At 44.7% G+C, this 27,941-nt stretch overlaps 1 protein-coding gene across 4 annotated transcripts in view; it reads right to left on the bottom strand.

Annotated features, from left to right (window-relative positions):
* Positions 1-27,941, bottom strand: part of INSC (INSC spindle orientation adaptor protein) — a 126,775-nt gene that overhangs the window by 10,250 nt on the left and 88,584 nt on the right. For all 4 annotated transcript variants that reach the window (XM_081282277.1, XM_081282278.1, XM_081282279.1 and 1 more), the window contains 3 exons: positions 11,727-11,898; positions 7,796-7,974; positions 403-469 (listed from right to left, as the gene is read on the bottom strand). In XM_081282277.1, coding sequence (XP_081138403.1) covers positions 403-469; positions 7,796-7,974; positions 11,727-11,898 — 418 coding nt within the window. The remainder of the gene's footprint in view (positions 1-402; positions 470-7,795; positions 7,975-11,726; positions 11,899-27,941) is intronic.

Genomic DNA, 27,941 nt, shown 5'->3' with positions numbered 1-27,941 from the left:
CAACCCCTGCCTTCTGGCCACCATGAACTGAGCAGCATCCCTTCATCATGCCCTTCCACCATGATGTTCTGCCTCACCTTAGGCCCAGAGCAATGGAACTGGCCAACCATAGATTGAGCCTTTAAAATTGTGAGCTCGAATTAAACATTTTCCTCCTCTGAATGTGATTGTCAGGTATTTTGATCACATTGACAAAAAGTTAACACATCTATAAAGGTGATCAAGTACTTATATATTGGTCTAGTTTTACACAGAAGCACAACTACACACACTCCTACGAATGTGGAGACGTGTATATATATTTATGTAGCTACATATAGGAAGGCATTCACATAACATAAAGGTATGTAGCCCTGTGTACCCAGGTAATTCATACAACATGTGCACTGTGACCAGACATACCATTCTCCTGAACAATGTCAGAAGCACACTGCTCCAGAACAGACATGTTTGCCAAGATGGTCACGATCTGAAAAGGAAGACGGAGAAACTAAGAAAGCAGTCACACAAGATTCCAATGATGCTCTCTATAGACAGGGCAGCTAGGGCTACAGAGTGTCCCTGCAGCCCAGGACTCCTTACTATTCACCCCATCCCATCCTTCCATGGTATTTTCTTCCCTCATCATGAGCTCCGGCCACTCAGGTACAGTCCCCCAGTGAAAATGCCCATTCACCAGCATATGGCTCTGGGATGGTCCCCAAGGACCCTGGGACCCCAAACAAAGAGAACAGTATCACCCTGAGTGAAGCTGGGACCCAGATGTCTTCCTGAAGAGCCTCTCTGGACCCAGGTCTTACAATACAGATAGACTGGACAGGTCACTGGACCCTCTGTTTCCTCTGAACTGGCTTGTCCTCCTGAAATTCCCCCCTACCCTGGATTAGGTTCCCCCATCTCTCTTTCCTTGGTTCTGACCCCCACCTACCTTCAATATGAAATGAATGAAGGCTGAGGTCAAGGTAGAGAGCATTCATGTGAAGAGGCAGCACTACAACCCAAACATCATGTATTACAAGGAATTGAATGAGAACTTTCATAGTCAGCTACACTTTATAAGTTTCACTTGTTGGTCATCATTGAAGGACAAGGTCTTCAGTAATTGGTTATGGATATTAGGCAGACAGCCAGGTTTGGTTACAACCTCATGAGCTGTAACCCACCCCACTCCTGGCATAGTCAAGGGAGCTCAGTCAACTCACAGCACAAAAGTGGATTAAGAAATGGGCCAGTATAGGGCTCCATACTGTATAAGGTGCCAGAACACCACTGGAATTTATTGAAAATGTGCTACCTGTTGAAAGAGACCACCTGTAACAATGCTCCTGAAATAAGCAGCAAAATGAAAATTCACCCTCCTCCACAGGAGCAGAAGCACTCTCAAATGGTAATTTTAAAAATAACAGATTTTAAAAACTCCTTGTGGGTGTAGGCCTACTCTCCTGAATGCCCCTTCAAAGCCTCAGGCACAGTATAAACAAATGCCATGTCTCCACCTCTGAGACAGCAATCTCCAGAGGACAGTTCAGGCAGCTTGAATTCTGAAACTGTATAGCAATTAGATGTTTACCAAGAAAGTATTACCTAGACTTTAATTGGTCTACTATTGGCACATTGCTCTAGAAAATAAAGCATGCAAAAATCTCTTAAACAGATTTTTTTTTAAACAGGGAAAAGCTTGCCATATTCATAGAACATCTCCCCCTTCTCCTCTAGACATGTGTTGAAAAGGGACACCACCTGCTGAGGTTGCTTCAGCATCCCTGTGTTGTGTATCAGCCCCTTCCAACTCAGGCCTGGGCAGGTCTGGGTGGAGAAGCATGACTAGGGTGGAGACATAGGAGAATGTCCCAAAACCTTCATGTGAAGCCAACTCGGCCACACCCAGTGTTTTATCAAGGAAGTGACAAACGAATGTTTGCATTTTAGAAAGATAGTAGAAGAAAAGGAGGCTTCATTCTTGAAAGTTCTTTTTTCTTCTTTCAGAGCTATAAGTGTTAATGGATTGAGTGGAAGGAGTTTGAGGAAAAAGACGAGTTAAAGATGCAGTCAAAAAGCGGAAGGTTCCCCAAGATGCATAAAGTGCACAGGCTTAAGAGGGAAGAGCTACAAGTCCTTGTAGTTCATCTGGTTTCTCCGAGCATAGCTTCTCTTAGCACCAAAGAGGCTGCTGCACTCCAAGCACCTCCAGCCTGGGCTCTCAGAGATCCTTGCTTGAAATGCAGATTCGTGATATAAGAAAGGAAGAAAAAAAGGGAAGGAAGGAAGGAAGGAAGGAAGGAAGGAAGGAAGGAAGGAAGGAAGGAAGGAAGGAAGGAAGGAAGGAAGGAAGGGGGGAGGAGAGGAAAAAAAAAAACATTTGTCTGAAACAGCAAGTTCATACATAGCAATTATCCTCTGTGTCAAAGGCACCAGGTAGGTCTTTGTGTCAGACTAATTTAGATCCCGTTAATGAAAATTACTTCCTCTTTACAGAGTCTGTACCCCATGTGGTTTTCTGAGGTGCAGATGAAGTATTCAATTAAGCACAATTTGAATAAATGCCAATTATGCCCTGCTTTGAGTCTCCCTTTTGAAACATCCTTGTATGCACTGTGATGTGGATGGGAAAGAGGTCACTGGTTCTCCTTGCAATCAAGCCCCCACCTGGGATTTTAGGGACAACTGGTTTACCTGGTGGGATACAAGCTAGCAATGTCGTGGGGGGATAGAATACAGGAGCCAGGCAGACAGCTTCCCCTGGCCCAGGCTCATTCAGTCCAATCTGATGGTATTCAATTAAGTCCTATTTCTCCACACAATCCTATTTCTCCTTTCCCTCTATAGTTATTTGGTGAACACAGCATCACCCTTGAGAGAGACCCTAGAGAGAGGCAGAATGGTTGAGTGACTAAGTGCCTGGATCAGCCCAGGTTCAAATCCTGGCTCCATCACTTATTTTCCATATGATCTTAGCCATGTTACTTAAATTTATGTACTTTAGTTAATGAAAATATATGAGCTTCTTATTGGTGCTATAACAAATGGCTATAATCTTAGTGACTTTGAAACAACACAGTTTCATTATCTTATAATTTTGGAGGTCAGCAGTCCTAAATGGGTTTCAAGGCGCTAATATCGAGGTATTGATATCTCTGCATTCCTTCCAGAGGCTCTAGAAGACGATTCATTTCCTTACCTTCCAGTTTGCAGGGCGTGCTCACATTCCTTGCCTCCTCGCACTGCATTACTCTGACTCTGCTCCCCTGATCATTTGTTCTCTCTGATCCTCCTGCCTGCCTCTTACAAGAATCCATGTGATTACATTGGGCCCATCTATATAACATTCCTATATCAAAGTCCTTAATGAGTTACTTTGTACAAAAGGCCTTTTGCCATGTAAGGTAACTTATTCATGAGTTTTTGAGATTAGAACATGGGTATCTTTGAGAGTAGGGGGCAGAATTACTTGGCATACCACAGGAGATAAAAAAAAAAGTATGTTATACAATTGTAATGAGCATTCAATGGGCTAATGTTTCATCATGCACCCAGAACATTTGTGAAATAAAATGATAATAATCTGCCTCTGGATAGCCAAGCCTGGAAGGTCCTAGCATTGAAATACAGGGTCAAGGAGAACAAACCAACATAATACCAGTGCATATGGGGCTGAGCATGGGTTTGCCAAGAGTGAATAGGAGATCACTACCAAAGGGAAGAAATGCCTTAGAGCTGGAGGAACCCTTCGGACCAGAGGAACAACCAGTATCATACTCACTACCATCTGTAGGTCCCAAGCTGTTAATAAACTAGGCAAAGGACTCTTAAGAGGCCCAGTGAGCCTCACAGCACTAGAGAGCACGTATATCCCAGACCATATCCTCGGTGCTTGCTTTGCCCTTGATTTGAAGGGAGGGGTTTCTGGAGCAGATCAGGATTGGATATTATGATCCTGGGTCCTCCCACCCCCAAACCTCCTTGAATTTGTCAATAAACAGCATGTATCTTCATGTGCCAATAAAAATATCCACCTCTTTAAGTGACTTACAGTCCTTATCACCCCTCACACACTTTGTATATGCCCATGCACAGGTGGAAGCAACACAGGCCACATGCTAATTCACACATGTAACATTCCCCACCACATTAACTACATTTTCTGACCCTACCTTCCTGTTCCAAAGCTGACATTTCCCGTCTCAGACCCACATCAATAAGTTCTACTACATATCCATGAGCCTTTTATTATTGAGCATCTACTTTGATTGCAAGCATCTCAGCAGCATTATTCCATCTAATCATAATAATGACATGAGGAAGGAGAAAATGTTATGGTCCCCATTACCCAGATGAGGATTGTGGCTCAGAGAAGTTAATTGCTTTGTTTTGAGGCTACATGGGAAATAGCAGAGCCAGGATTTGAAATCAGGCCTGCCCAAAACTTGTGCTGGGTTCATATGTCATATTTGTACATGACAGAGCTTTATAAACTATAGAGGACTTTTGAGATGTCAGTCAAAATTACAGCTCCTAGTAACTGGCATTTCTGATAAATGGGCTCCTAATAAATGATATTCAATAAGGTCCCAGAAATGTTAAAACATCTGGTCACTTAAAATTTCTATGGGAAGTGGAATGTCCACTACCTCTCTGAAAGCAATGTCCAAAAATCACAAAAAGTCATGCTCAGTAAAAGTCTCTTGTTGTCGATTAGATGAAACAGCCAGTCCTCTGCAATCTCAATTGTCACTCTTCAATGGGCAGAGCCTGGAGGCAGCCCCTTTCTCACCCCTGTCAAGTCTGAAGATGGATTACCTGGGCAGTACAGGCCCTGGAAAATACCACCTGGGATTAAAAAAATCACTTGTTAGGATGCTCTTCTTGATACCTGATCATATCCAGTTGCAGCCCACACAGCCCTCCTCTAGATTAGCAGAAGGGGGTGTAAGAATCCTGACCCAAGGCCCCTCACCACTGTCCACACCTTGAGGGTGGGTACAGGATAGGCATGGGCAGCAAAGCTTCTGTTGGGTAAATGAAGTGGACTCAGCTTGCTGGGATGATGGATGGGTTCTCAGTGTCCAAACAGAGATGGACAAAGCCTAGATCCAAGAGCAACAGGCTCAGCACAGCATTGGCGTCATCCACAGATTCATTACTGGAAGCCTCGAGGGGCATTTAATCTCCTAAGTATTTCAGGGGGTGGTGAACACTTCAGAGCCTAATTCATCTTCTTTGTCTTCATTACAGAGAGTCCTCTGATCACCTTAATCCTCCCTCTGCCACAGGAAAGAGCCATTTGTTTCTTTAATGGGTGTGTTCTCACTAGCTAAGTGGTTGCTCAGAGCCAGGGCAGAAGGTGAAGCCATCCTGAGGACAGTGGGTGACTTTCCTGGCTCAGAGAGGAGAACAGAGAAAACTCCCAATTCTAGATGCAGAGAGAACTGATATTTGCCTACAGCTTACCCACATCCTACTCTGAGCCCTCTCCTTCCCAAGAATCACTGAGGCTTCAAGAGGTGACGGCCACTCCTGGTGAACGGAAGGGGGTCTCAGAACCAAGCTGGAAGAGGCATGCCCATTTTACAGATAAGGCCACTCCTTTCTGGAGGTCCCCACTCACTGCTGTGTGCCAATAGTATTAATAATGCTGACAGTGGCTTCCATTCATTTAATAGCTTCTATGTGCCAGGATCTGTACCAAGAATCGTATTCATTCGTTTAATTCTCGTTTCAACTTTGCAAAGCACGTATTTATCTATTCCCATTTTACAAATGAAGAAAAGCAGACTTAACTGCACAAAGTGATTATTAATAGCAGACAAGCTTTAAGCCCAGGTTATCGGACTCCAAAATCCCTATTTGTATTGCCTCATTACTGGATCTTGTATGAAATGAGCAGAGTTAGCCACAGGAGAGGCATTTGAAGGTGAACGGATATTTTGTTATGTTAGATTGGTGCAATTGTGGGTATGTAGCTTAAGAAAAGAATATAAGGCCGGGCACGGTGGCACACAACTGTAATCCCAGCAGCTTGGGAGGCTGAGGTAGGAGAATTACGAGTTCAAAGCCAGTCTCAGCAAAAGTAAGGCACTAAATAGCTCAGTGAGACCCTGTCTCTAAATAAAATACAAAATGTGGCTGGGGATGTGGCTCAGTGGTTGAGTGCCCCTGAGTTCAATCCTGGTAACCTCCCCCCGCCAAAAAAAAAAAAAGAAAGAAAGAAAAAGAAAAGAATATAAGGAAGATCACATGGGGTGGACCCTCCAGCCTCTTCCCCATACCAAAGGCTATGACTTCAGTAGACATTGGCTAGCACCCCTATCAGGAGACAGGATGGCTGCTCCTCAGCTGTTCACACTAACACACCTTGTCTCTATGGGGGATGGTCCAACTCTAAGAAATAATAAAAGGACTGGAAAGGAAGTCTGGAACCATATCATAAATGGCTTGGAAGGCCCAGTTGAGGATTTTGGATAATTCACTATTGGTACTTCTCCTTGGAGCACCAGGTTTGAAAAACAATGATATTCACTGTTTTTTTAAGAACTTATTAGGAGCTATAGCAGGTCATTAGGTCCTAACATGTATTATCTCTCATGTACAAATTTTCTTTGGGAGTTTCTGTGGAAGCTTCCCTTCCACAGGTAATTCTGAGAGTAGGAAACAATGGGTCAAGTGCCATCTGGGTTCTTCCCTTCATCCCGCAAGCATTTTGGGAACTTCACCAAGGGTGAGTAGAGGACCTAAGAAATCCTGGAGAAGAACAGAATAGGGCCCATGGCCTCAGGATGAAATTTTCACATGAAATAATTCAAGTAGGATGAATATTAATAGACAAGTCAGTACTGCATTGTGAGGTATGAACTCTAAGAAAAGAAGGTCATTCCAGGGAGCTAAAAGTTCCAGGGAAACTTCTGTGGAGATGCCTTGGTAGGAGCTAGAACACAAAGCTAAATCTGCTTCAGCTAAGAGATAAGGCTGGAAGAACCAGATGGGGATGAGGGACAGTAATGACAGGGATGAGCTGGGCTGGGAGTTAGGGGATCATTTAACTTAGAGTTCAGGTACCCCAAAAAATTCACAGAGACCTGAAATCCATCCTGATCCACTCACCCCATCCCTTGGTGGGGAAAGAGCAGGCCAAGCATGAACCAAGGTAGAATGCAATAAAATTCCAGAACATCAAAGCTCAAACAGGCTTTGGAAGTTCCTCATTCAATGTCCTCAAACACTTTTAGTAGTAAAACTCTTATTTCCCCAAACAAAGACCTACCTGGAGTTCAAATATATAAAACTACCTGTCACCGATGTAGAGGTTGAGGCTCAGAATCAAAGTTTGCCCCAAGCCTCTGTGTTTGTGTTCCTATTTTTGGGTGTATGTGTGTGTGTGTGTGTGTGTGTGTGTGTGTGTAAGCAAAGAAACAATTCACTGCAGGGTACAATGTCAGATGGGCATTAATATAACTGGGACACAGACTTTAAGAGGAGGTCAAGGGGACCTGCCCATGGATCTCTCTGCCTCTCCAGGATATACAGTCTGAATGGCACAGAGGAAGGCCTTGGAGTCATTGGATGGACAAAATGGGAAGTTCATACAGAGGCTTCAAAGTCAATGAAAAAAGGTTGAGAACCTGTTCATCTTCCCTCCCACAGAATGCAAAGCTCGAAGTTCCAGAAGAAGGCATTAACAGGACTGACCACGTCCTGTTAGGCCACGCCATCCTCCCAACCCCGGAAACTGAGCACTGGTCTTCTACCCTCCATCCACGTGGTGACAGCCCCTGGGCCTAGTCCTACTCAAGCCTCTCACCTGGTCCCGGGTATAGGGTGTGTCCACTCTTTGCTTGTCACGGCAGGCTTCCAGGAGGACCCGGATGGCATTCAGCTGCAGAAGCATCTCACAGGCCATGGTATCAAAGAAGGTAATGTTGGCAAGGGCCGCAGAGGCCAGTAGGAAGACTTCCCCAGACGAGGCCTCTTGGCACAGTTCTGGATGGCAAAGAGGAAGAAAATTTTCCATGCCGAGCGCTTTCATCTCAGTTACCTCACGTGGGTTCTCACAGTACCTCTGGGAGATAATTTGTGTGGGTGTTGTAATACCCATTTTTACAGATGAGGAAAGGAGCTACTAGAGGAAATGTCTCTGTCTGCACAGGTGGCAGGGCTGGGACTGGAACAGTGGTGTGTGACAACAATTTGTTTATTCACCAAGTATTACTGAGGGAAGACTGTGTCAGACACCCCTGGTGTGTTGGGATAGCCTGATGCCAGGTCACATCCCTGGCTCAGCTTACTCTACCAGTGGACCAGAAAAATTTTTTTTTAAATTAATATAACTAATTGCAAATTCTGAAAAATATGAGGGAGAAAATGAATGAGTGCTAAGACAGAAAATAAGTCGGATCCCCTGGAATATATAAGAAAAGTGTCCCTAAGAAGGTGACTTCACAGCTGAGACCTTAAAGAAAGAAAAGGGCCAGTCATAAAAAATATTTGGAGGAAAAGAACGTTCTAGACCAAAGGAAGACAGGTACAAAGGTTGTGAAGCAGGAAAGAACTTCCAGCCTATTAGTGTCTTCAGTAATGTAAATAAAACTGCTGCTAAATTTGCCTTAAAGAAGAGACCAAAGTTAAAACACAGAGACTCTACCTCTCTGGCTGTCATTAGCAGAGCTATATTATTTCCTTTTGGTCCCCAGAAAAGGGTCCTCTGGTTGCAGGTAAGTCCTACACTGAGCTCTCTCTGATCCTAGTGACCATAGCCATGCCCTAACCAAATGCCCCCACTTACCATTGTAATTGCACTAAGGGTCTCTAAGGGGAACTGTGCCCATCCCTCATCATCTGGCACATCCCCCCATGGGCTCCACAGAACCTGCAATAGCCTCCTATGGCAGGAGGAAGCAGCAAAGGGCTCTGTCCATGGTGCTGCCCATCCAATGGCCCTGACTCCTGACCCACAACTCCAACTTGATTACTAATCAAGGACCTCTACAACCAATAATACTTCCACAAAAACCCCAGGGGGAAAGACCACATTTCAAGAAAATGGCCCCAGGAGAGAAATAAAGTTCAGCTTTCAGAGTTGAGCTATCTTACATCATGGCCCCTAGTTCTTGCTTCAAGACAAGAGTCTACGCTGCCAGGTTCTGACATCATAAATAACATCACCTCTTGTCACCTTTCAGTGAAATCAGGACTACCCAAAAAGGGACAGATAACAGCATTAGTCAAACATCTGTGGTGCACTTAAGTTCTGAGCACCCTCAAGGTAGACAATGGTTGTCCCTGTTTATGGATGTGGAAGATGAGTGTCAGAGAAACTAGCAGTGCTATTACCATTTATACAGTGTTACAAAGTTGTAAAACTGCTATACGGCTTGTACATCATTAAATCATTGAATCCTTATAGCAATCTAATTTTTTATGGTATTGGAGATTGAATCCAGGGGCACTTTAACACTGACTACATCCTCAGCATTTTTTTTTTTTTGAGACAAGGTCTCACTCATTGCTGAAGGTCTTTGCTAAGTTACTGAGGCTGGCCTTGAACTGCCAATCCTCCTGCCACAGCCTCCAGAGTCAGTGGAGTGCTATATAGGACTGTGCTATCACACCCAGCAACAATCCAGTATTTATTATAAATTCTATAAATGAAATTCTATAAATTCTATAAATGGTTTGCCTGATGTCTTCTGGTTAGTAAGTAATGGTCAGAGACGAGGATCAAATGCAGATCTGTGATCCAACCCCCTCAGGCTAACCTCCAGGCCTTGGTGGAGCCTACAGAAATCAACTGGCCAACTTTGCTGCAAGATTTCTTCTAGGTCCAAACACTCCCCTTTATCCTCATGCAGTGGCCATTACTGCCAACACAGCAATTACTAACACAACTGTCTAAGTGCCTTTTAATTTTGCTGCACACTTATTTGAACTACAGTTTGAGTCACCTGGGATGTTACAAAGATTAAATGGAGGATTCCAGTGACTCATTTATAAATGTTTCCAGGGAATGGCAAGAAAGTGGAGGGCTATTTCCCACCAAAGAACAGAGCTCTGGCTGTCTGCCCAAAACATATATTCCATCTGCAAAATCGCAGAGTGGGCTCTACCATGCATCTTCATCAAGATGAAATAAATAGGAAGACTCATACAGGGAGAAATCTAGTCTGGACAAAGAAGCAGAAATGAGCACATGAAAAAAATAAAAGGCTGTTTGGACTATATATGTTTTGGTTTATTTATTAATTGATGACATTTATAAAGTGGGAGTTTTTATATATAATTTAGAATCTATGCACTATCTTTAAAATAATCTAGGCCTTTCCTACATGGGAACAATCAATGGGAGTCCACTTGATACAGAATCCAAACCCCTTTATTCTCTTCTTCTATCTAGTTCTGTACTGGAAATGCAACTCTTGTATTTCCTGTGGGTCTCTGATGGTTGTTTGAGTTTGAGATTTCATGCATGAATCCTAATGCTACTGTGGGCCCTTGAGAAAATTCCTCAAGCTCTCCAGGCCTATACTTCTTCTCTTATAGAGTGTGCATTGAACTTGTGGTCTTTTGAATTTCCTTCTAGTTAAGACCTTCAAAATACTTCTGTGTTTTCTTGATTTGAAATTGATGTGGATGTTGCAAAATCAATCACTCCGAACCTGTGGGTGCCATTGCCTCTGTGACTACATCAGCCACGAAGTCAACCTGACTTATGCCCACTATTGCAAAATACTGGCAGATGGCAAGATTCTATAGGTAGAAGTCCCTTGAGAGAAATGGATAGCAACTCCTCATTTTGTATATTAGGAAAACTATAACGTGAGCTTCACAATATGGCAGAATCCTGTCACTATATGCATGGGGGTGCTGGCCAATAGCCATTTATGGAATAGATGAGTGAGAAAAGCCAGAATCCAAACCTAAGTGTTCTGACTCCCAACCAGGTTCTATGCTGCCCCTAAACACGTGTTATTCTAGATATCCCCCAGACCTGGTCTGGTGACCTCAAGAGCTAACCCTACATTCTCTAACTTAATTTTCATTCAGTTTAATAAGATGTGGATATATAGATAGTGACAGAAAAAGGAAGAGAGGTAGAAACATGGGTCACTACCAGCACTTATTTTTTTAAAGAAAGGAAGTAGTTTGCAAAACAAGTTCCCTAAGGATTGTCATCCAGATGAACACTTTTAGTGTCTGCAATTTAGCAAAGAAAATCTAGAGAAAGAGAATATTCCACATAGTAGCCTATGATTTTCCTATTAGGAGTCTTCATATCCATTCAGAGATCCTAAAAAGTCAATACTTTTAGTGCCCCATGATATAAGACCCATGGTGGGATTTCCTGCAACAGGTGGTGGGGAGTATGCTTTCTCTGAGATGTCACCTACTCCAGTCATTACTGCTAAACTGGTTGGGTACAATGAGATTTTAGGAACAAAGCCTATCAGAGTCTCTCTGGGAAACTTTCAGGCCGCACTGCTCCCTGGACTCCCTCTGAAAGGCCATTTAATCCATTCAAGTTGCTTCTTAGAGGACTGCATGCCATTTTAACAGGAGACTTCACAATGGAGCTCTTGAAAGCCTTACTCTGCTCCATTAATGGTGGCGCTTCAGCAAATGTGGCCATCTATGCAGGAGACATTTGGGATTGGGTGAGCAACCAACAAGAGGCTTTCCTGAAGACAGCTGTGCAAATGCCCTCTCACCCAGGGGTCCCCCAACCCAGGGAGACTCACTGACAAGAGCTGTTACGATCTCCTCCATGCTCTCCAGGAAGCTACTGAGGTGCTGGGTGAAGGGCAGATGTGGAGAGGTGACTTGGGCCACAACAGCTGCAGCCTCAGCCCGCGTGGCTTCTGAGTGGCTGTCATCAGTCAGGATGTCGGCCAAGCACAGAACACCATCCACCTGCAGATGGAGAGAGGCAGCTTCCTTGTGCATCCTAGGAGTACCACTGCTTATGTCCGTAGTGAGATAGACTCAGAACCCCCCGGACGGCCATTGCTGGACCCAATGTGCAGCCAAGGTGATGCGGCCCCCTGATTGACCCAATCTCTGACACCTGCAGATCTTTCCTTGAGTCCAGCAGAGATCAATGCCCTCCCATGGGCTTTGAACATACAGACATCTAGCCAGGTGTCCAGGGACTTGACATTGAGGGACTGCTGAGCTAACTGTGACAAACTATTGCCCCTTTTTGCCCCAAGTCTCACCTAAACCCTTTGTGAACCCTCTGAGTTCTGAGTTCTGGTGCCACTTCTCAGGATGACAGTATAATGTTATACACCACAATAAAATGTAGTAGAAAGACCACTCACCTAGGAATCTCATCCCAAAATTCCAATCCTGGTCTCTTCCATGCCGTGTAATTTAGCATTAGTCACTCAACTTCTCTGAGACTATTCCCTCCCTCTTCCACAGGGAGTTGGGAAATTAAAAGAAAAAAAGCAGCCAATACTTATCTAGAAGAGATGTTTGAGAAATTCTAGCTCCTTCCTCTCCTTAACATTTATCAGCAGGCTGAAATCAATGTGTTCCTTCCCTACCTAGTCCTCTGCCATCTGCCCCATAGAAAGAGAACTGCTTCCATGGAAGCCTTATTCTTTCTGCTCAACCAGAGCAATTAGGTCTGGAGAGACATAATAGGCAGATAAAGATTTCCATTTCTCAGCCCTGCCTCCCTCACCCCCGTCAGACCTGCTCTTGGTATAATAATAGCTTTTGCTTACCAAATGCTTATGGTGTGCCAGGTTCCACACTAAGTGGAGTGTGTATGTTATTGTACTGGTGATTCCTTGTAATAGCCTGTTGAGATCAGACAACGAAACTGAAACATAGAAAAGGTTAACTGACTTGCCCCAGATAGTTAACTCTAAGTCAGTGGTTCAGGAGTTGAACCCAAATGGTCTGGCTTCAAAACCCAGTATTATATAGAAATATATTGGAGGCAAAGTTCAGCTGATGACAATTGAGTATGTTACTGATGCTGTAAATTATTTTTAACAAAGAAAATTATATTATTTAAAAAATGGGTTTTGAACAGGACATTACACTGTCATCCTGAGAAGTAGCACCAGAACTCAGAACTCAGCTTCACAAAGCAAAAAGGAGCAAAAAGGAGCAATAGTTTGTCACAGTTAGCTCAGCAGTGCTACTGCAGTCCCTCAAATGCCCCTGGACACCCCCACCTGCCTGAGAATCCTGCCACCAAGCCCCAAAGATACCTTCTCTGATCATGAGTGGGAGGTAGGGATGGGGCAGGGAAAGAGGAGGAGAAGCCTGTGCTGATGCTCCCCACATCTGCCTCTGCCCTGAGCCTCCTGTCCCTGTCTTCTTACTTCCTGCCACTCAGCTCCAGTGGGTCTCCAGAGGTCTGACTTTTGTTTGACTAATTACCACCACTGAGTTCTGTGCCTCCCATAAATGGCTCTTGAGAGCTGTAAGGTGCATTAGCTGTGAAAGCCTTTGGCAATCTCAGACTCAGAGGAGACAAATGTGGAAACAGGAGCCCAGGGAACTGTCCGCAATAAAACTCACCTGGATGTGCTTAATAAAAGGGAACAAACAGCAGCCAGCTAGCCCCCAGGAGGACTGGATCCATGCCAGGTGCTAACAGGCCCTTGGAGAGGGGCCTTATTTGGGCCCCAGAGAAGGAAACGGTGTGTGTGGGGGGGTGCTCTGGGCCTAGAAACAGGAAGCAGCTCCACAGCCAACATAAGAAACCTTTTAATCACCTGGCTCTCATCCCCTTTCCTCCTTCCAGTACAAATCAAGTCTGTTGCTAAGGAGCTGTAGCATCTCTAATGGAGACATTTCTCAGTCAATACAGTCTCCCTGATCTCATCTTGGTTGCACATGGGGTTGCTATCCTGGTCCTCTGATTCAGTTGGCAATACCAGTCAGGCCCAAACTAGTATCCTGTCCTGGTCCCCAGCACCTGCTTAGAGATAGACCAATCTGAACACATCAGAAAGACCAGGGAATCAATGGTCCCCAAGGCCTGGTGCCACCCAAGACCCAGGCACCAAGCTTGCTTCCCAGCCCAGAATGTTGCTCTGCAACTCCCCTGAGCACATATTATGTGCCAGATCTCGTGCTGTGGCAATAGAAATCTGGGCGGGGAGGTGGGGATAGCCCTGCAGTGCAGGGGGTGACTCACATCTACAGATACCATCATGAGGCTGTGTGATTTGGTGCACTATAGAGAGGCCTCCTGGAAACCACCCTTAACTTAACACAGCCCACGCTCCGGCAGGGGAGGTGGCCCACATCTGGGCTCCCACGCCCACTACATCTGCTATCGTCATTGCATTTATCACACTGAAGGGCCCTGTTTCTCCATGTGGGGTTGGTGGTGGCCCAGCTGCATAAAACAAACCACAGATTTCTTAAAAGCAGAATCCTGTCCCAGACCCAAACCTACTCTGCCAGAATCTGGTGGAGGCCTGGGAATCTGCTTGTTAACATGGCCACACTGAACTTTATGCTCCAGCAATTTGGAGAAACACTATTGTGATGTGGTTCTCAGATCTTGTCTGTCTGGCTCCCCTGTCCCCTTGCCAGCCCTGCAAGCCTGGAGACCACAGCTTGTTCACTTTGGGCTGCTCCAGGCCTGGAATATGTTGGGTTTTCAGTAAATGGGAAACAAATGCAGGGAGGTAAAATCTGACCTAAGACTTAAAGACACACTGTAGACTTGAAGTCTGTCTCCCTGAAGACTAGTAAAAGTAGAGAAATGGAAACGGAGATGGAAGGATATTGAGAGCAAAGGCAGTTAGCAGACAGGACATCAGTGGAGAAATAGCCAACAACAAAACATAAATTCCACAGATGCTCGACCCCAGGAAAATGACCTCAGCCTGATGTGGTCCTGATTTTTTTTGTTGCCCTCTGGATTCCCAGAGGGCCTGTGGGGCTCTGGTTTTATAATTATCAATTGCCTACTGTCTTGCATTCCTTCTAAATTTGTTAACTATGTGCCAGAGCTCTTCTCGTAGTGTACTATTTATGAAATATATCATCCCTTTGAAACAGTCTATACATATATATGTATGTATATATCCATATATAATTTACAAGGGATAACAAATAATAAAATGACCACCTACATATGTACATGTCTATACTTAACATCCAGAAATTCTGATCTTAGCACTAAAATCAAGAGAGCCGTCCCCCAACCTTTTTTAATCTCTTATCTCTTCTTTCCCCTGTTGGATAGGCCATTACCCTGAATTTTGTGTTTATCATTCCCTTATTTTCTTCAGAGTTATTGAATGTGTATTTTGTTTAGTTTTACAAGATTTTGTAACTGATGCAAGTGGTATCGTACTGTATATACCAATTTGCTTTCTTCCCTAGTTAGACTGTTTATGAAACTCCTTCCTATCATTGCACATGGCTATGGTCCATTTATTTTCACTTCTGTATGGTATTTTGCTACATAAATTGATTGCAATTCATTTATTCATTCTTCTGAATGGGCACTTGACTGATTTCCCAGTTTTTGCTACAATGGACAGTGCTTCTAAAAATATTCTTCTAAATGTCTTCCGGTGAATAAGTGCCAGTTCCACTAGGGGTCTCAATCTAGGAGTGGAATACCTAGGGCATAGAATTTACACATCTTTTCTTTTTTTGCAACATGATCTGAGTAGCAATACTCTCAACAGAAATATATTAAAATTATTTACCACCAGTAGTTCTTGGTATTTTCAAGTTTTAAAAAAATTTTTGGCAATTTAATGGGTATAAAAAATGTATTTTAACCTGTATGTCTCCACCTACCAACAAGATTGAGAAACTTTATTTCATTTTGCTTTGCTTTGTCTTGGCTTTTGAATATTGCAAGTTGGATTTCCTCTACTATGAATTACCTGTTCGTAAGTTTTGCTCATTTTTCTATTTGGTGGCTTTTTCATAGGGGCCAAATTTCCTTGGACTTTGGTTCTGATGCTGCTGACCTGCCACTTAGCCTGCTGCCATCAGTCTGCTGCCAGTCCAAGTTGATCTATGTATCCACTGGCATCTCAGCAGTTCCAATGTTGCACAACTCACCATAGGGGGAGCCACTGAAGGACCTCACACCCCTGAGCTGTGGGCTTTCCAGCTCCTGAGCCAATTCCTACAGCATCAAGATATGCTCAGACCTGGAGTTAGAATTCTGCCTCTGACCTCTACTAAATAAATGATTTTATTATCTAATTTGAGCTTCTTAACATTGGGGTAACACCATCAATCTCAACGAGTTTTTAGTTTTTCTTATAAAATGGAGATAAAAATAGCAATGTCAGAAGGACTATTACAATCATTAATTGAGAGACTGCACAAACAATGCCTGCCACATGGTGGTAACATCATTCTACCTATCCCCACCTGGCCTTGTCATTGCTACTAGAATGGGGGCCCTGCCCTAACTCTCCTCACTTCTGTCTGCTCCAGACTCCTTACTGGACTTCTCTTTGACCCTTTCTGCAGACTCCTCTTGGACTGAAACTCCAATGAAAAACAGCCTTTTGGGTAGTGTGTTAGTTTTCCATCACTGTGACAAAATACTTGAGAAAATCAACTTAAAAGAAGGCAAGGCTCATTTTGGCTCACGGTTTTAGACCCTGATTTCTTGGCCCTGTTGCTTGTGCCTGTGGGAGCACAGTACATGATGGCGGGAGAATATGGAAGAGGGCCTGCTCCCCTCATAGAAGCCAGGAAGTAAAGAGAGAGAGGAAGAACTAGGGTCCCAATAACCCCACATCAGGGACACTCTCCCAATGACCTAACTTCCATCCACTAAGCCCCACCTCCTAAATGTTTCATGACTTCCAATAGCACAATAGGCTAATAACCAAGATTTTAGCAAGTGAGTCTTTGGAGTCATTGAGATCCAAAGTAAAACAGGTAAGGATCCATAAGTCGACCCACTTATTTGGGCATCATTACACATCCCAGAACCAGGACTTTTTAAAACAGAAGAAATTCCTAACTGACTGAGAATAACAAGATGAATAATTAGAATCCCTCAGCAGGATAAACAGTGAAAATCAGCACCATCTCTGCATTTATATTGTCAGCAGACATTTACTGAGTTCCAACATTGTGACAAGTGTGAACTAGGTACTGCCTCCTAGATGAAGTCACAATAAATAAGACAGAGAGAAAAAAACTAATACAGGCAGTAGGGAGGTAACAGGCAAAGAATCAGAGACTTACAAAGGATTTGGGAAATTGTATGAAGCAAATCCCAGCTTCTTAGTTCCTCTCTTCTTGGCATCTCTTACCCAGCCCCTGCTGAGAATTCTTCCCCTCTTTCCCTTCTCTCCTCCCAGAACTGCAGGATACTAGACTTTTGGAGTTCATCTCCTCCCTAGTTAGCTACTTCTAACTGCTTGCTCTCAGCCTCCCTCTTTTACTTCCAACTACACTAGCATGTGTCAGAGGTCACTGCTGGCACATTCTATGTCACATTAGACAATGGACCCAAACCCAAGTGGCCTCAGTGACTCACAACCATGGCTCTCAAACCTAATCTTCTAGCCCCAACCTTCTTGCCCAAGATCCATACTATATTTCTAAACTCTACCAGATCAAAATTAATTTGTCTGCATGTTCCATGGACACTTCAAACTCAATTCACTTAAAACAGAAGTGGTCATCTTCCCTGTTTCTCTCCTTGTTCCCATCTCAGCCCCAGGTCAGAAGTCACCTGCCTTCCCCAGACAGAAGTGGTCTCTGTACTCCCAGCTACCACTCAGGTCTGACCTCAACTACAGCAGATAGCATGTCAAATGACCTGTGTTACATGCCCATTCCTCAAATCTAAGAGACTAGAGTTGAGTCCCTTAGGGCACCTCCCACAGTGAATCTTCTCTAGGTCCTCAGCACCTCCCTGCACATAGCTGAAGAGGTATGGGATAAATGATGAGGAATCCCAGACTCAGGGAATTGGAGATTACCCAGACCACACAGTAAGTTAATGTCAGGGCTGGGAATCCGATCCTGGTCTCTCTACTCCTTGCCCTGTGCCTCTCTCAGAGGAAAGAAACTGGTGAGAGGTCAGGTCAAGCAGGGGCAGCTCAGCTCAGCTCCTATGATGGGCTTAGGAGTATCCCACCCTGAGACCAGCTTTCTCAAACACTGGCCCCATGTTAGGAAACTCTCCATCCCCAAACCACCCACTTCCCATCCCTAGTCGTAAACTTTATGCCAAGACAGCAATCTAATCAAAGCACTTTCAAATCACTAAAGAAATTGCTGCTGGAAGCACTTACAGATAATTAGCTTTTACATGGAGTGGGATGGGCCTGGGCCTGAGGCCAGACTTTCCTCATTGGGTGGGTATGCGTGTGGGGATGAAGATGGCCTGGCCTGGTCATCACCTGGGCAGCAGGGCTAATGCACCTAAAGTCTAGACACAGAAAGAGCTGGAAAATGTGGAGATTTTCCCAAGAGAGTAGGAGAAGAAACAGGAAACCCATGCAGCTGAGAAGCCCAGAGTGTACAGAAAACATCAAGTCAGATTTATGAGCAGCATTCTCCTACTGATTATTGGAAATGCGTCAGTGGCAGCTTTTATGCAAATATTGAAGGGACAAAGGCTAGTACACAAAGGCTCATCATATATCACTGGTGCCACTCTGCTGCTTCTTAGTTTTGTTTGGGGGGCATTTTGCTTTGGTTTTGCTTAGAGTTTAGGGATAGGCAGAGGAGTTGGTTGCTGACATGTACCAAATAGAATCATGCAAATGAAGTGAAAACTCAGTCATAAGGGAGGCAACAACCTAGAGATCCCCACATTTTCTCCTTTACTTTTCTGTTCACTCAGACACCTAAAGGCTCCAAAATAGCACAAAACAAGTGGAAATTACAAAGCAATTGGGATCCTGCTGATGAATCCAAGAAGGATGAATCAGTTCATCTAGGGGAGACTCAGAAGGAAAATTCAGTGATATTCAGAGAGGGGAAAAAGGGTCATGCCCAAGGAAGCAAAGACAGGTGAAAGGCCAAAGGACAGGGCAAAAAATTTGGAGGAATAAATGAGCTCATGGGTCAGAGGCAGAAATGGAATTGTGCAGTGTGAACCAGATAGGAACGACTTTCAGGATAAAGTCTATGACAAAGCAAGGGGTTAAAGGCTCCCTTTATAAAATGAGGAACTTGTTTTATGGAGTGGCTGCAGGGCTGGTGTTCAATAGAAAGCTACAGAAGCTAAGCAGGACCTCTGGAGGATAATACCATCCTCCCTCAAAACATGTCCCCGAGTGCGCCACTACTGCTGTTTCAAACAAGAGTCCTCTGTTAAAAGCTAAGTGCTAAAGTGGACAAATACAAATAGTAACATGTAATAGAGGTTGGAGCAATGGATGGAGTGGCTTATATAACTAGCTTGGTGGGCAAGTCAACAAGGCAGAGAGAGAAAGATGGATAGGCGCAGAAAGCTAAGTTATTTAGATGGAGAGAAATCGTGACTTGACTCATTTAGGAATGAGTATAAATAGAAAATAATTTCCTGTGAAGCAGATGATTTTACTTGAAGTGGATTTTCAAAGAGATGCTCTGAAGGCATTTGGGGGTGGGTTTCCCTTTGGGTTAGGGCTTTTAGGCATATGCTGATAGGAGATCCCAAGTTTTCAGCAAAGCACCGCAGTGCCCAGGTGGAATCTGAATTGAATCCAAACTGATTCTAGATCATTGGTCCTCAGATAATTAGAAATATCTGGGAAAGTTTTAAAATTACTAATATTCAGGCTTTATCATGAGAAATTTGAATTTAATTGGTCTGTGGTAGAATCTTGGCATCATTATTTTTAAAAAAACTCTGTACGTAAGTCTAATGGACATCTTGTGTTAAGCACCAGTGTTCTAGAGGTACCTGTGGTGCAAAGAAGTTGCAAAACCTTGAACATGGAAAGAGCCTGGCTACTCGATGACTTGGCAAAATGAGCAAGTTTGTCACTTTCTCAGAGTCTCAATTTTCTAAGTTTAAAATGATAATGATACAATACCCAATAAAGAAATAGTAAATGAAATATTCACAGTATTGTCCCTGAAATTAGTAACAAAACAAAGAAATACTATTTATCATCATACTAGCCAATGCAATCACACAAGAAAATTAAATAACAAGGACTAATGATGGGAAAAGAAGATGCAAAACTGCTATTCTTTACAGATGGCCTGATTGTGTGCATGGAAATTCCTATAAAATGTATAAGTGAATTTAGCATGATCAATGGATACAATACCAAAATTGTATTTTCTACAGATTAGCAATAAAATTAGAAAACTTTAAAAATACCATTACATTATCATTTAAATCATAGCTAGGAATAAATATTTTTTTAAAAAATATGAACACTGAAAACTCAAAAGATTGTGGAAAGAAATTAAAGATAGTCTATGTTAAATAGAGACATATACTATGTTCATTGATTATGATAGAAGATTGCTTAAATATCAATTATCCAAAAATTTATCTAGAAATTTGAAGAAATCTTAATCAAATTCTCAGCAGGTGTTTTTGTGGACACTGACAAACTGATCATAAAAAGTATACAGAAATGCAAAGAACTTAAGAATTCCCAACATAATCTTAAGGAAGAACAAATTTGGAGGATTATTATGTGACCAAATATCAAAGTGTATTAGACTAAAGGGACTCAGTGCCATATTGGCACAAGAATGGACATAAAATACGGATGCAGCAGAAACATAAAGTCCAGAAACAGACTCAGCATTTATCACCACTTTACTTGCAATATAGGCAACACTTCAATTTAGTGGTGAAGGGGTCGTCTTTTCAATGAATGGTTCAACTGGGCACCCATATGGAAGAAACTGAACGTTGAACACTATTTTAAAATTAATTTGAAGGGAATCATAAGCCAAAATGTGAAAGGCAAAACATTATAAGGTTCCTTGAATGAAATATAGGAGAATAACTTTAAGATTTTAGATAAAATGATGATTTCTTAAATAGATACAACCAGCACTAGCTACAAAAGGAAAGATCAATAAATGGACTTTAAGAAAATTAAGAATTTCTATTTATCAAGAGATAGAATTAAGAGAATTCAAAAGCAAACTACAGACTCATGGTTGGCAATATATTTTCTTACAGGATCAATTCTCTCTCTCTCTCTCTCTCTCTCTCTCTCTCTCTCTCTCTCTCTCTCCACACACAAACACACACACACACACACACACACACATTCTACACATAAATGTATATATGACATATATATGATGAGAGATTTGTATGTCTATTCTTGATTCATAAATCAATAAGAAAAAGACAAACTACCCAATGTTTTACATGAGCCAAATTCTCATGATATTTCACAAAAGAAGAGAACCAAATGGACTATCAAGAATATGAAAAAGTGTTCAAAATCATTACTCATAGGAAAATAAAAAATTAAAACCATAATGAGTGACTACCCATGGCGGTCACAGGCAGGGGACTGCATACCCAACTATCACAAATTCACAAACAACTTGATTAATAGAAACGCTCCTTTGGAAATTGTATGCTTATTGTCTGTGCATGTCATTCTATCTCCCCTTCCTCACTCCCTCTATAGTTTCTTCCTCTTTCTTACAACCCTTCCCTCACTCTGTCTCTCTTTGTCTCTGTAGACGACCTGGGTGCTCACCACTTGCTGCCAGGGGCAGCAGTTGCTGGTTCCTGATCCATGATTTAAGGCCTGGCTGCTATCCCTCCGGGTTGTCAGTGCCAGGCTGTTTCCAGGTAAGGGGTCCTCCCTACTCAAATTTTGTCCCAAACCTTTACCTATAGTCACTCTCTCAATCTCCTATTGTCCCTCCAGGCCCCAGAAACCTCTTTCCCCTGCTCCTCTCTAAATTAATACTTGCCCCACTCTAGAACCCAATGCTGATGGCCAAAAGTGCCACCTCTGCACCTTTTCAGGTCCTCTGAGTGACTCTCACTTGTGGACCTGTGGACACAGCTTCCCTTCTCCCCAGCCATAGCATCATGTTTATATCTGACTTTATTTATTTTCTCACCAGATTATTTGGGGTCCAGCTAGGAAACAAACAGTGACTAACTTAAACCAGCAGCTTCTCATCCCACGACACACATACATACACACATACACACACACACACACACACACCCTCTCAAATGAAGGACTCCATTATGAATTCACAGGGATAGAAAGGTACTCAGCTCTCTTCTAATGACCCCTGGAAGAAGAGCACCCACACACATACTCCAACCAGAATTCCTAGTCCAGTCAGTTCAATACCCTCTAATTTTTGTTTATCGCATTACATCTTACAAAAATTACTTCATATGCCACCTGATACCTGCAGAATTTCCATTAAATGAGAAAAGTGAAATTTATAGGGATTAAGAAACTTCTTTCTGGTGTCTTAGCAAACAGCAGCAAGAAACAACTGGCCTCATGGTCTCTCCACAAATTCCCAACTTGGCAGCTTCTACCCATGAGGCACTGCCAGTCTTAACTGCTTGTTCCTCCTCTCACCTGTCTCAAGCTGCCCACAGAGCTCAACTGGACCCACCAGCCTCCTAAGTCTGCTCCCAGACCTAAGGACTTGGGCTCAGGACCATAGGGGAGAGAGAGGAGACACTGGTACTAAGGGGACTTAGGCAAAATCCCACAGAAGGACTTCTAAGCATTTTAGACATTCTATTACAGTTTGGATATGGAATGTTCCCGAAAAGCTCGTGTGTTGTGCACTTGGTCCCCAGTGTAGAGAAATCCAGACATGGGGCTTTTGCAATGACTGAATCATGCAGGCTCTAACCTCATCAGTGGGTTAATCCATCTGATGGATTAATCATTTGAATGAACTACTGAATGGTAACAGTAGGCAGGTAGGGCATGGTTAAAGAAAGTAGGTTGTGCCCCTGGGGACTTTAACTTGTCCCCCGCCCCTCCCTGCCTCTGCTTCCAAGCTACTGCAAGCTGAGCAGCTTCCCTCTACCACACCCTTCTGCCATGATGTTCTGCCACACCCCAGGCCCAGAGCAATGGAGCCAGCCAGCCACCAACTGAAACCATGAGTCAACATCAATCTTTCCTCATCTAAATTGTTCTTATTTGGCATTTTGGTCACAGCAACAAAAAGCTGATTAACACACTGTCCTTGCTGAGGGTTCTGATAAGCTTTGCATTCCCCTGCTCCCACCTTATACAGGGGCCTAAAGCTGCCAGCAGAGGCCCTGCCAGGCTGTTTTGAATGATGTCAGATATTCTGCATTCTAGCTTCAGCCCTGTGGCCAGTAAAGGGAATGATGTGGGTATGCATGCACATGTGCACACATGTACACGTGTGTGCACACATGCACACACACACACCAAGCCTCTATACTCTAATTTACAAAGAGTATTTATTCAGTCATGCACCGAACAAGATTCACCTGAGTGTGTAAGCCACTTCCCTAATGGGCTGAAGTGGTGGGCACTGTAGTGCCTCTTGGTGGAGGAGGCCAGACAGCTCTGGACCAGGCAGCATGGGACTCTGGGAGTGGTACACACACAGTGTGAGCACCAGGAAGGAAGGAGAGCAGTTGGAAAGAAACTTGCAGCTAGATCTGACACTGATGTCAACAATGGAGGTGAAACACTCCTGTTGGGCCCCCTCAGCTGAGGCAGAGGTTCCAAGCAAGAAGCCCCTTTAGTGAAGATATCTGGAGGGGAGGGGGAAAAATTCACATTGGAGGTTTGACTCGTTTCTATCCCTACCTGGAAAGCAGGGCTTATCACTCTGATTTTGCCTGTGATGAAACAGGGCTCAGGGGTGCTTCAGAGGTTCAAGGCCAAGGTGAAGCTGGACATCAAACCCACATCTGTTTACCAAAGAGCTGAAGCTTGGAGAGCTGCCAGACTGAGGTGGGGTGGACGGGTTTAGTTTAGATGGACAGTACTAAATGCCTCCACCCCTAACTTTTAATTTTTTCCCCAGTGGGGACAGGGACCTAAAACGCTTTCTCCTTCAAGCAAGCACAGGGCTGACTCACTGGGGAAGACTGAAAGTTTGGGACAGGTCAGATTTCAAGATTGTCTACACCCTGCTCCTGGAGGAGTCTGGCTTTCCAGAAAGACACCCTATTGCCTTTAATTTTAAAATCCTTTCTCCCCTTTCCACTCCCTCCACACAGGAGCTCTCCTCAGACCCTGACAGCTGATCCTGGCACATAGCCCACCAGCCTCAGCAGCTCCAGAAGACAGCCCCAGGCAGTCTGATAAGACTGCCACTGATGCTCTTGTCCACCAGGGGCCGCTGTTGCACAGCAATGCAGTCCACCAAACCCCTGAGGCTGGAGCCTGCTCTTGCAAACTGACTTGCTCTTAGGCACCAAGACTGCCTGGCAGTTCCATCCCATTACCGCTGTTACATAGGGTGCTGTCCCTAGCCATAGGGGCCTTCCTTCAGTCTGGACAGTACTAAAGCTCATAATCTCAGGGGTGCTTGTGAAGAGAAGAGAGGGGAGGCAGGGCAGTGTGCCTGACTCGGTTCCTAATTCACATTCTGGCCTCCTTAAACCCCTCCACCCCTAACTTTAAGGCAAATGAACAGAGGACTTGGCATGTGGGGACTCCTCCCCCTTGCAAAACTGGGGAAGGTGATGGGTCGGGTCTCCACTCCTCTCTGCCTGCCAGCCTGAGTGGTGACACAGACAGCTGACCTGAGATCCTGGGACGCTCTGCACAACCCTGGCCTATTCCAAGAGCAGTAGAAGGCCAGTCAAGGTAGGCATGAGGGCTGGAGGCAGCTTGTAAGCCTAAGTGGGTTGAACCCCCAAAGAGTTGGGAAGAAGCATGTGGGACCTCTGTCGAGAGCAGCCTGTCTCCCTCTCTAGGAGCTACTCCTAGAAGAAAAAGGACTGGCTGCAAGTCAGATCAAACTAAGACTCCTTACCCAGCATTCATAGCCCAGTTCTCCCCCACTCAGCCTCACTTTAGTATTAGAGCTCATTCTAACAAGACAAAGTCACTGCCTTGCACTGGGGTCTGCAGGCCTTGGTCAATGACCCCTTTTGGCTAAGAGGAGGGCACCTATAAATGGAAGCAAAAAAGTAAGTTCTCAACCCAGACTCTTGCCTCCTGATGCCTAACTTTTCTAGCCTCAACTTGCTCTTCTATAAAGTGGGGTGGAGGTGATTTTTCTTACAGATTGACTGTGGGACTCCAACAGACAAAGGATGGGGAAAACTAAAGTTTGGTGCAAAAATGAACTATTTCTTTCCATCTGCAGCTATAGGGGAGCAACAGTGCAGAGAGACTGTTGTAAAACAGCAGCCTGAGCTGCAGGGCCTCCCAACCCCCTCCATCCTGTTAGAATGTCTGGTTTTCTGTCTCCAAGTCCAGGTCTTTCTGTCTAGTCTCTCATCCAGACCAGAGAGTCTGGGATGAGGAAGCTGCACAAAGACAGACAGTAATTTTTCCAGCCCTCAACCCCGGGGATTTTCCTGGATTTGAAATTAAGCCTTCCTCCCCCCTTCCCCTGCTCATCTTTAATTTCTCTATTGATTTTCATTAAACTATCCCCTTGGCTCCAGAACAGGGTGAACTAATTCCTTATTTGAAAAAATAAATAAAACAAAGGGAAGGGATGCTCTTCTGAAAGTGAGATTGTCTCTGGTCTAAGGCTTGAAGAAGAAATTACCAGAACTGTCAGGAGGGGGTGGTCTTAGGTTGTCTGAACACTTGGCTTGAAGTGTCCCCCACCCCTTAAAGCCCTAGGCAGGCTGCTCTTTAAAGACCTGGCCAATTCTCCAGCTGTGGAGTCCCTCTTCTTTAAGGGGTGAGGGACACTTCAAGCCAAGTGTCCTGCCCTCAGATACCAGTCTTCACCTGGATTGCAGTTCCTAGTCCATTTCTGGTCCCCAGTTCCCTCCAGTCCCAGGGCCCTGATCTTCCCTTTAACCACAGCTGGACCTCTACCAAGGTTACTGCAAAATCCCCAGCATTCAGGCCGTTTGGGGGACAATGCAGAGTTTCCCCCAGACCACCTTGAAAAGGCCAGGGAGAAGGAAAGGGAAGCAGACACAGGTAGAGTGTTTCCTTCATGTAGGTACCAGCCTGGAAACCCATCATATTGTCACTCTGCATCACCACTGCAGCCCACAAGGGAGGTGTCACCCACACTGTACAGAAGAGGAAACCAAGGTTCACAGAGAAGTGGCTTCCTCCCCAGGCCAATTTCAACCTCTCCCACAACCCTGCAGTCATTCCCCTTGGTGATGCCAGTGTACCGGCCAGTTCCAGTCCTCCAGAAAGCCTGCCATGACCAGTCCACTCAACAGAGTTAGGTCCATCGGCCCCCATTAGACAGTATGGCTCAGGGTCCTCACTACCTCCTTGGCCCTCATCTTCTTCCTCTAGTCTCCTCCCAAGTATGGTTCAGAGAACACTGCCTCCTCTTCTGGGATCCCCAATTCACTGAGCAGGCTGCTCTTTAAAGACCTGGTCAGTTCTCCAGCTGTGGAGTCCCTCTTCTTTGGGGAGAATGCTTTCCTCTGCTCTCCTGGAAGCTGTTTGGGAGCCCCTCCTTGGTCTTTCTGGACCCAGCTCCACAACTGCCTCCTTGGTACTACCTGCAGAAGCAACCCAGCAGGGGTGGGGCCTCCCTCCTGTGGCCTTTCGTGGTCACAGGACAGTCCTCCACTGCCTACTGCTCAGCTCCCCTTTCCTGGCCAACCGGGTCTGCTTGGCTCTCCTCCCTATACCAGCTGGAGGTGGTGAGGTTGGGACTTTGGTCAGGAGCGGCAAGGCCATCCGAGTTAAGGTTCAGGGACTTTGCTGGTCTCATGTATCCATTAAACCAGCAGAGCAGTGAGGTAGATGGGAGTGGTCAGGCAGGCAAGGCCCAAATTCTGGTTCCAGCACTCAGAATGTGATTTCAGGCAAGTCACATAAACTATCTGAGACTTCCTTGCCCTGTCTTTTAGATGTTAATGATGCTCACCTCACAAGGTTCTGATTTTAATGGAGGGCATAATTGGCCAGACTAATCCAGCACAGTCAGCCTTCAGTGTCTGACACTTCTTTAGCCCACTGGGTCTGACAACCACCCAGGCCAGCCATGGCCTGTGATAGGGACATTAAAATATTCTGCATTTTGAGCAGCATGAGAAAAAAAAAATGGCAGCTGCAAAGGTTTTCAGCTCTTTCCTGAACTGAAAACTTTCTGCTGCACAATCTCGAAGTCCAAACCAAAGAGACAAGCTGGAGGTAGGGTGGGCATTGTCTGGACAGCCAGGACCAGCTGGCAGGACACAGATGCAAAAGAAGAGGGTCATTTTGCTCATCCCATCCACATTTACACCAACTCCCAGGAACAGATGGAGAGCTCATACTCTAATCCTGCAGGCACCCAACTGTCCTGGGACACACTACACCTTTCCACTTCTCTGCCGTAAGAATATTCAGCATCTTTGGCATCTTTCCTTGAAACTTGGTTGGGAAATTCCCAAACATCAGCCCAGCCTCTTTATCCCTGTAACCTAGATTCGCTGGGGGCCCAACTGCAGGCTGAGACCCTCTTGGGTGTGGGGAAGCAGCAGCCTCAGCCCCAGCAACGGAGTAGAGGTAGAGAATGGCCAGAATGTAGTGTCTCCCCAGGTTGGGCTTGAGTGGGGCCCTGGGGCCTATCGGAACACCACAGAAGTCGCTTCTCCAACTTCACCCTACCCTGTGACATACTGACCCAGTCACTGCTTGGACCTGGGTTTCAGATTCCCCACTCAGGCCCTCTAGTCCTCAGTGGAGTAGGCTTGCCCGGGTACCCAGTGCTCCCCTGCTCTTGACCCTCTGTCCACCGAGAACCTGGCTCCCCTTCCCTTGGCTGCAATGGATGGACCAACCACTCCCCGTACTGGCTTGCCTGCTCACTGCTCTATTCTATCCATCAGGCTTTTCGGTCAGTGATCACCCCACCTAGGAAGTGCTAAGTGTCCCTTTGGA

Source organism: Spermophilus citellus (genome assembly GCF_964194105.1).
Source record: "Spermophilus citellus genome assembly, chromosome: 2".
Taxonomy (NCBI): domain Eukaryota; kingdom Metazoa; phylum Chordata; class Mammalia; order Rodentia; family Sciuridae; genus Spermophilus; species Spermophilus citellus.
Note: the sequence above shows the minus strand (reverse complement) of the source record. Positions and strands in the feature narration are given on the sequence as shown.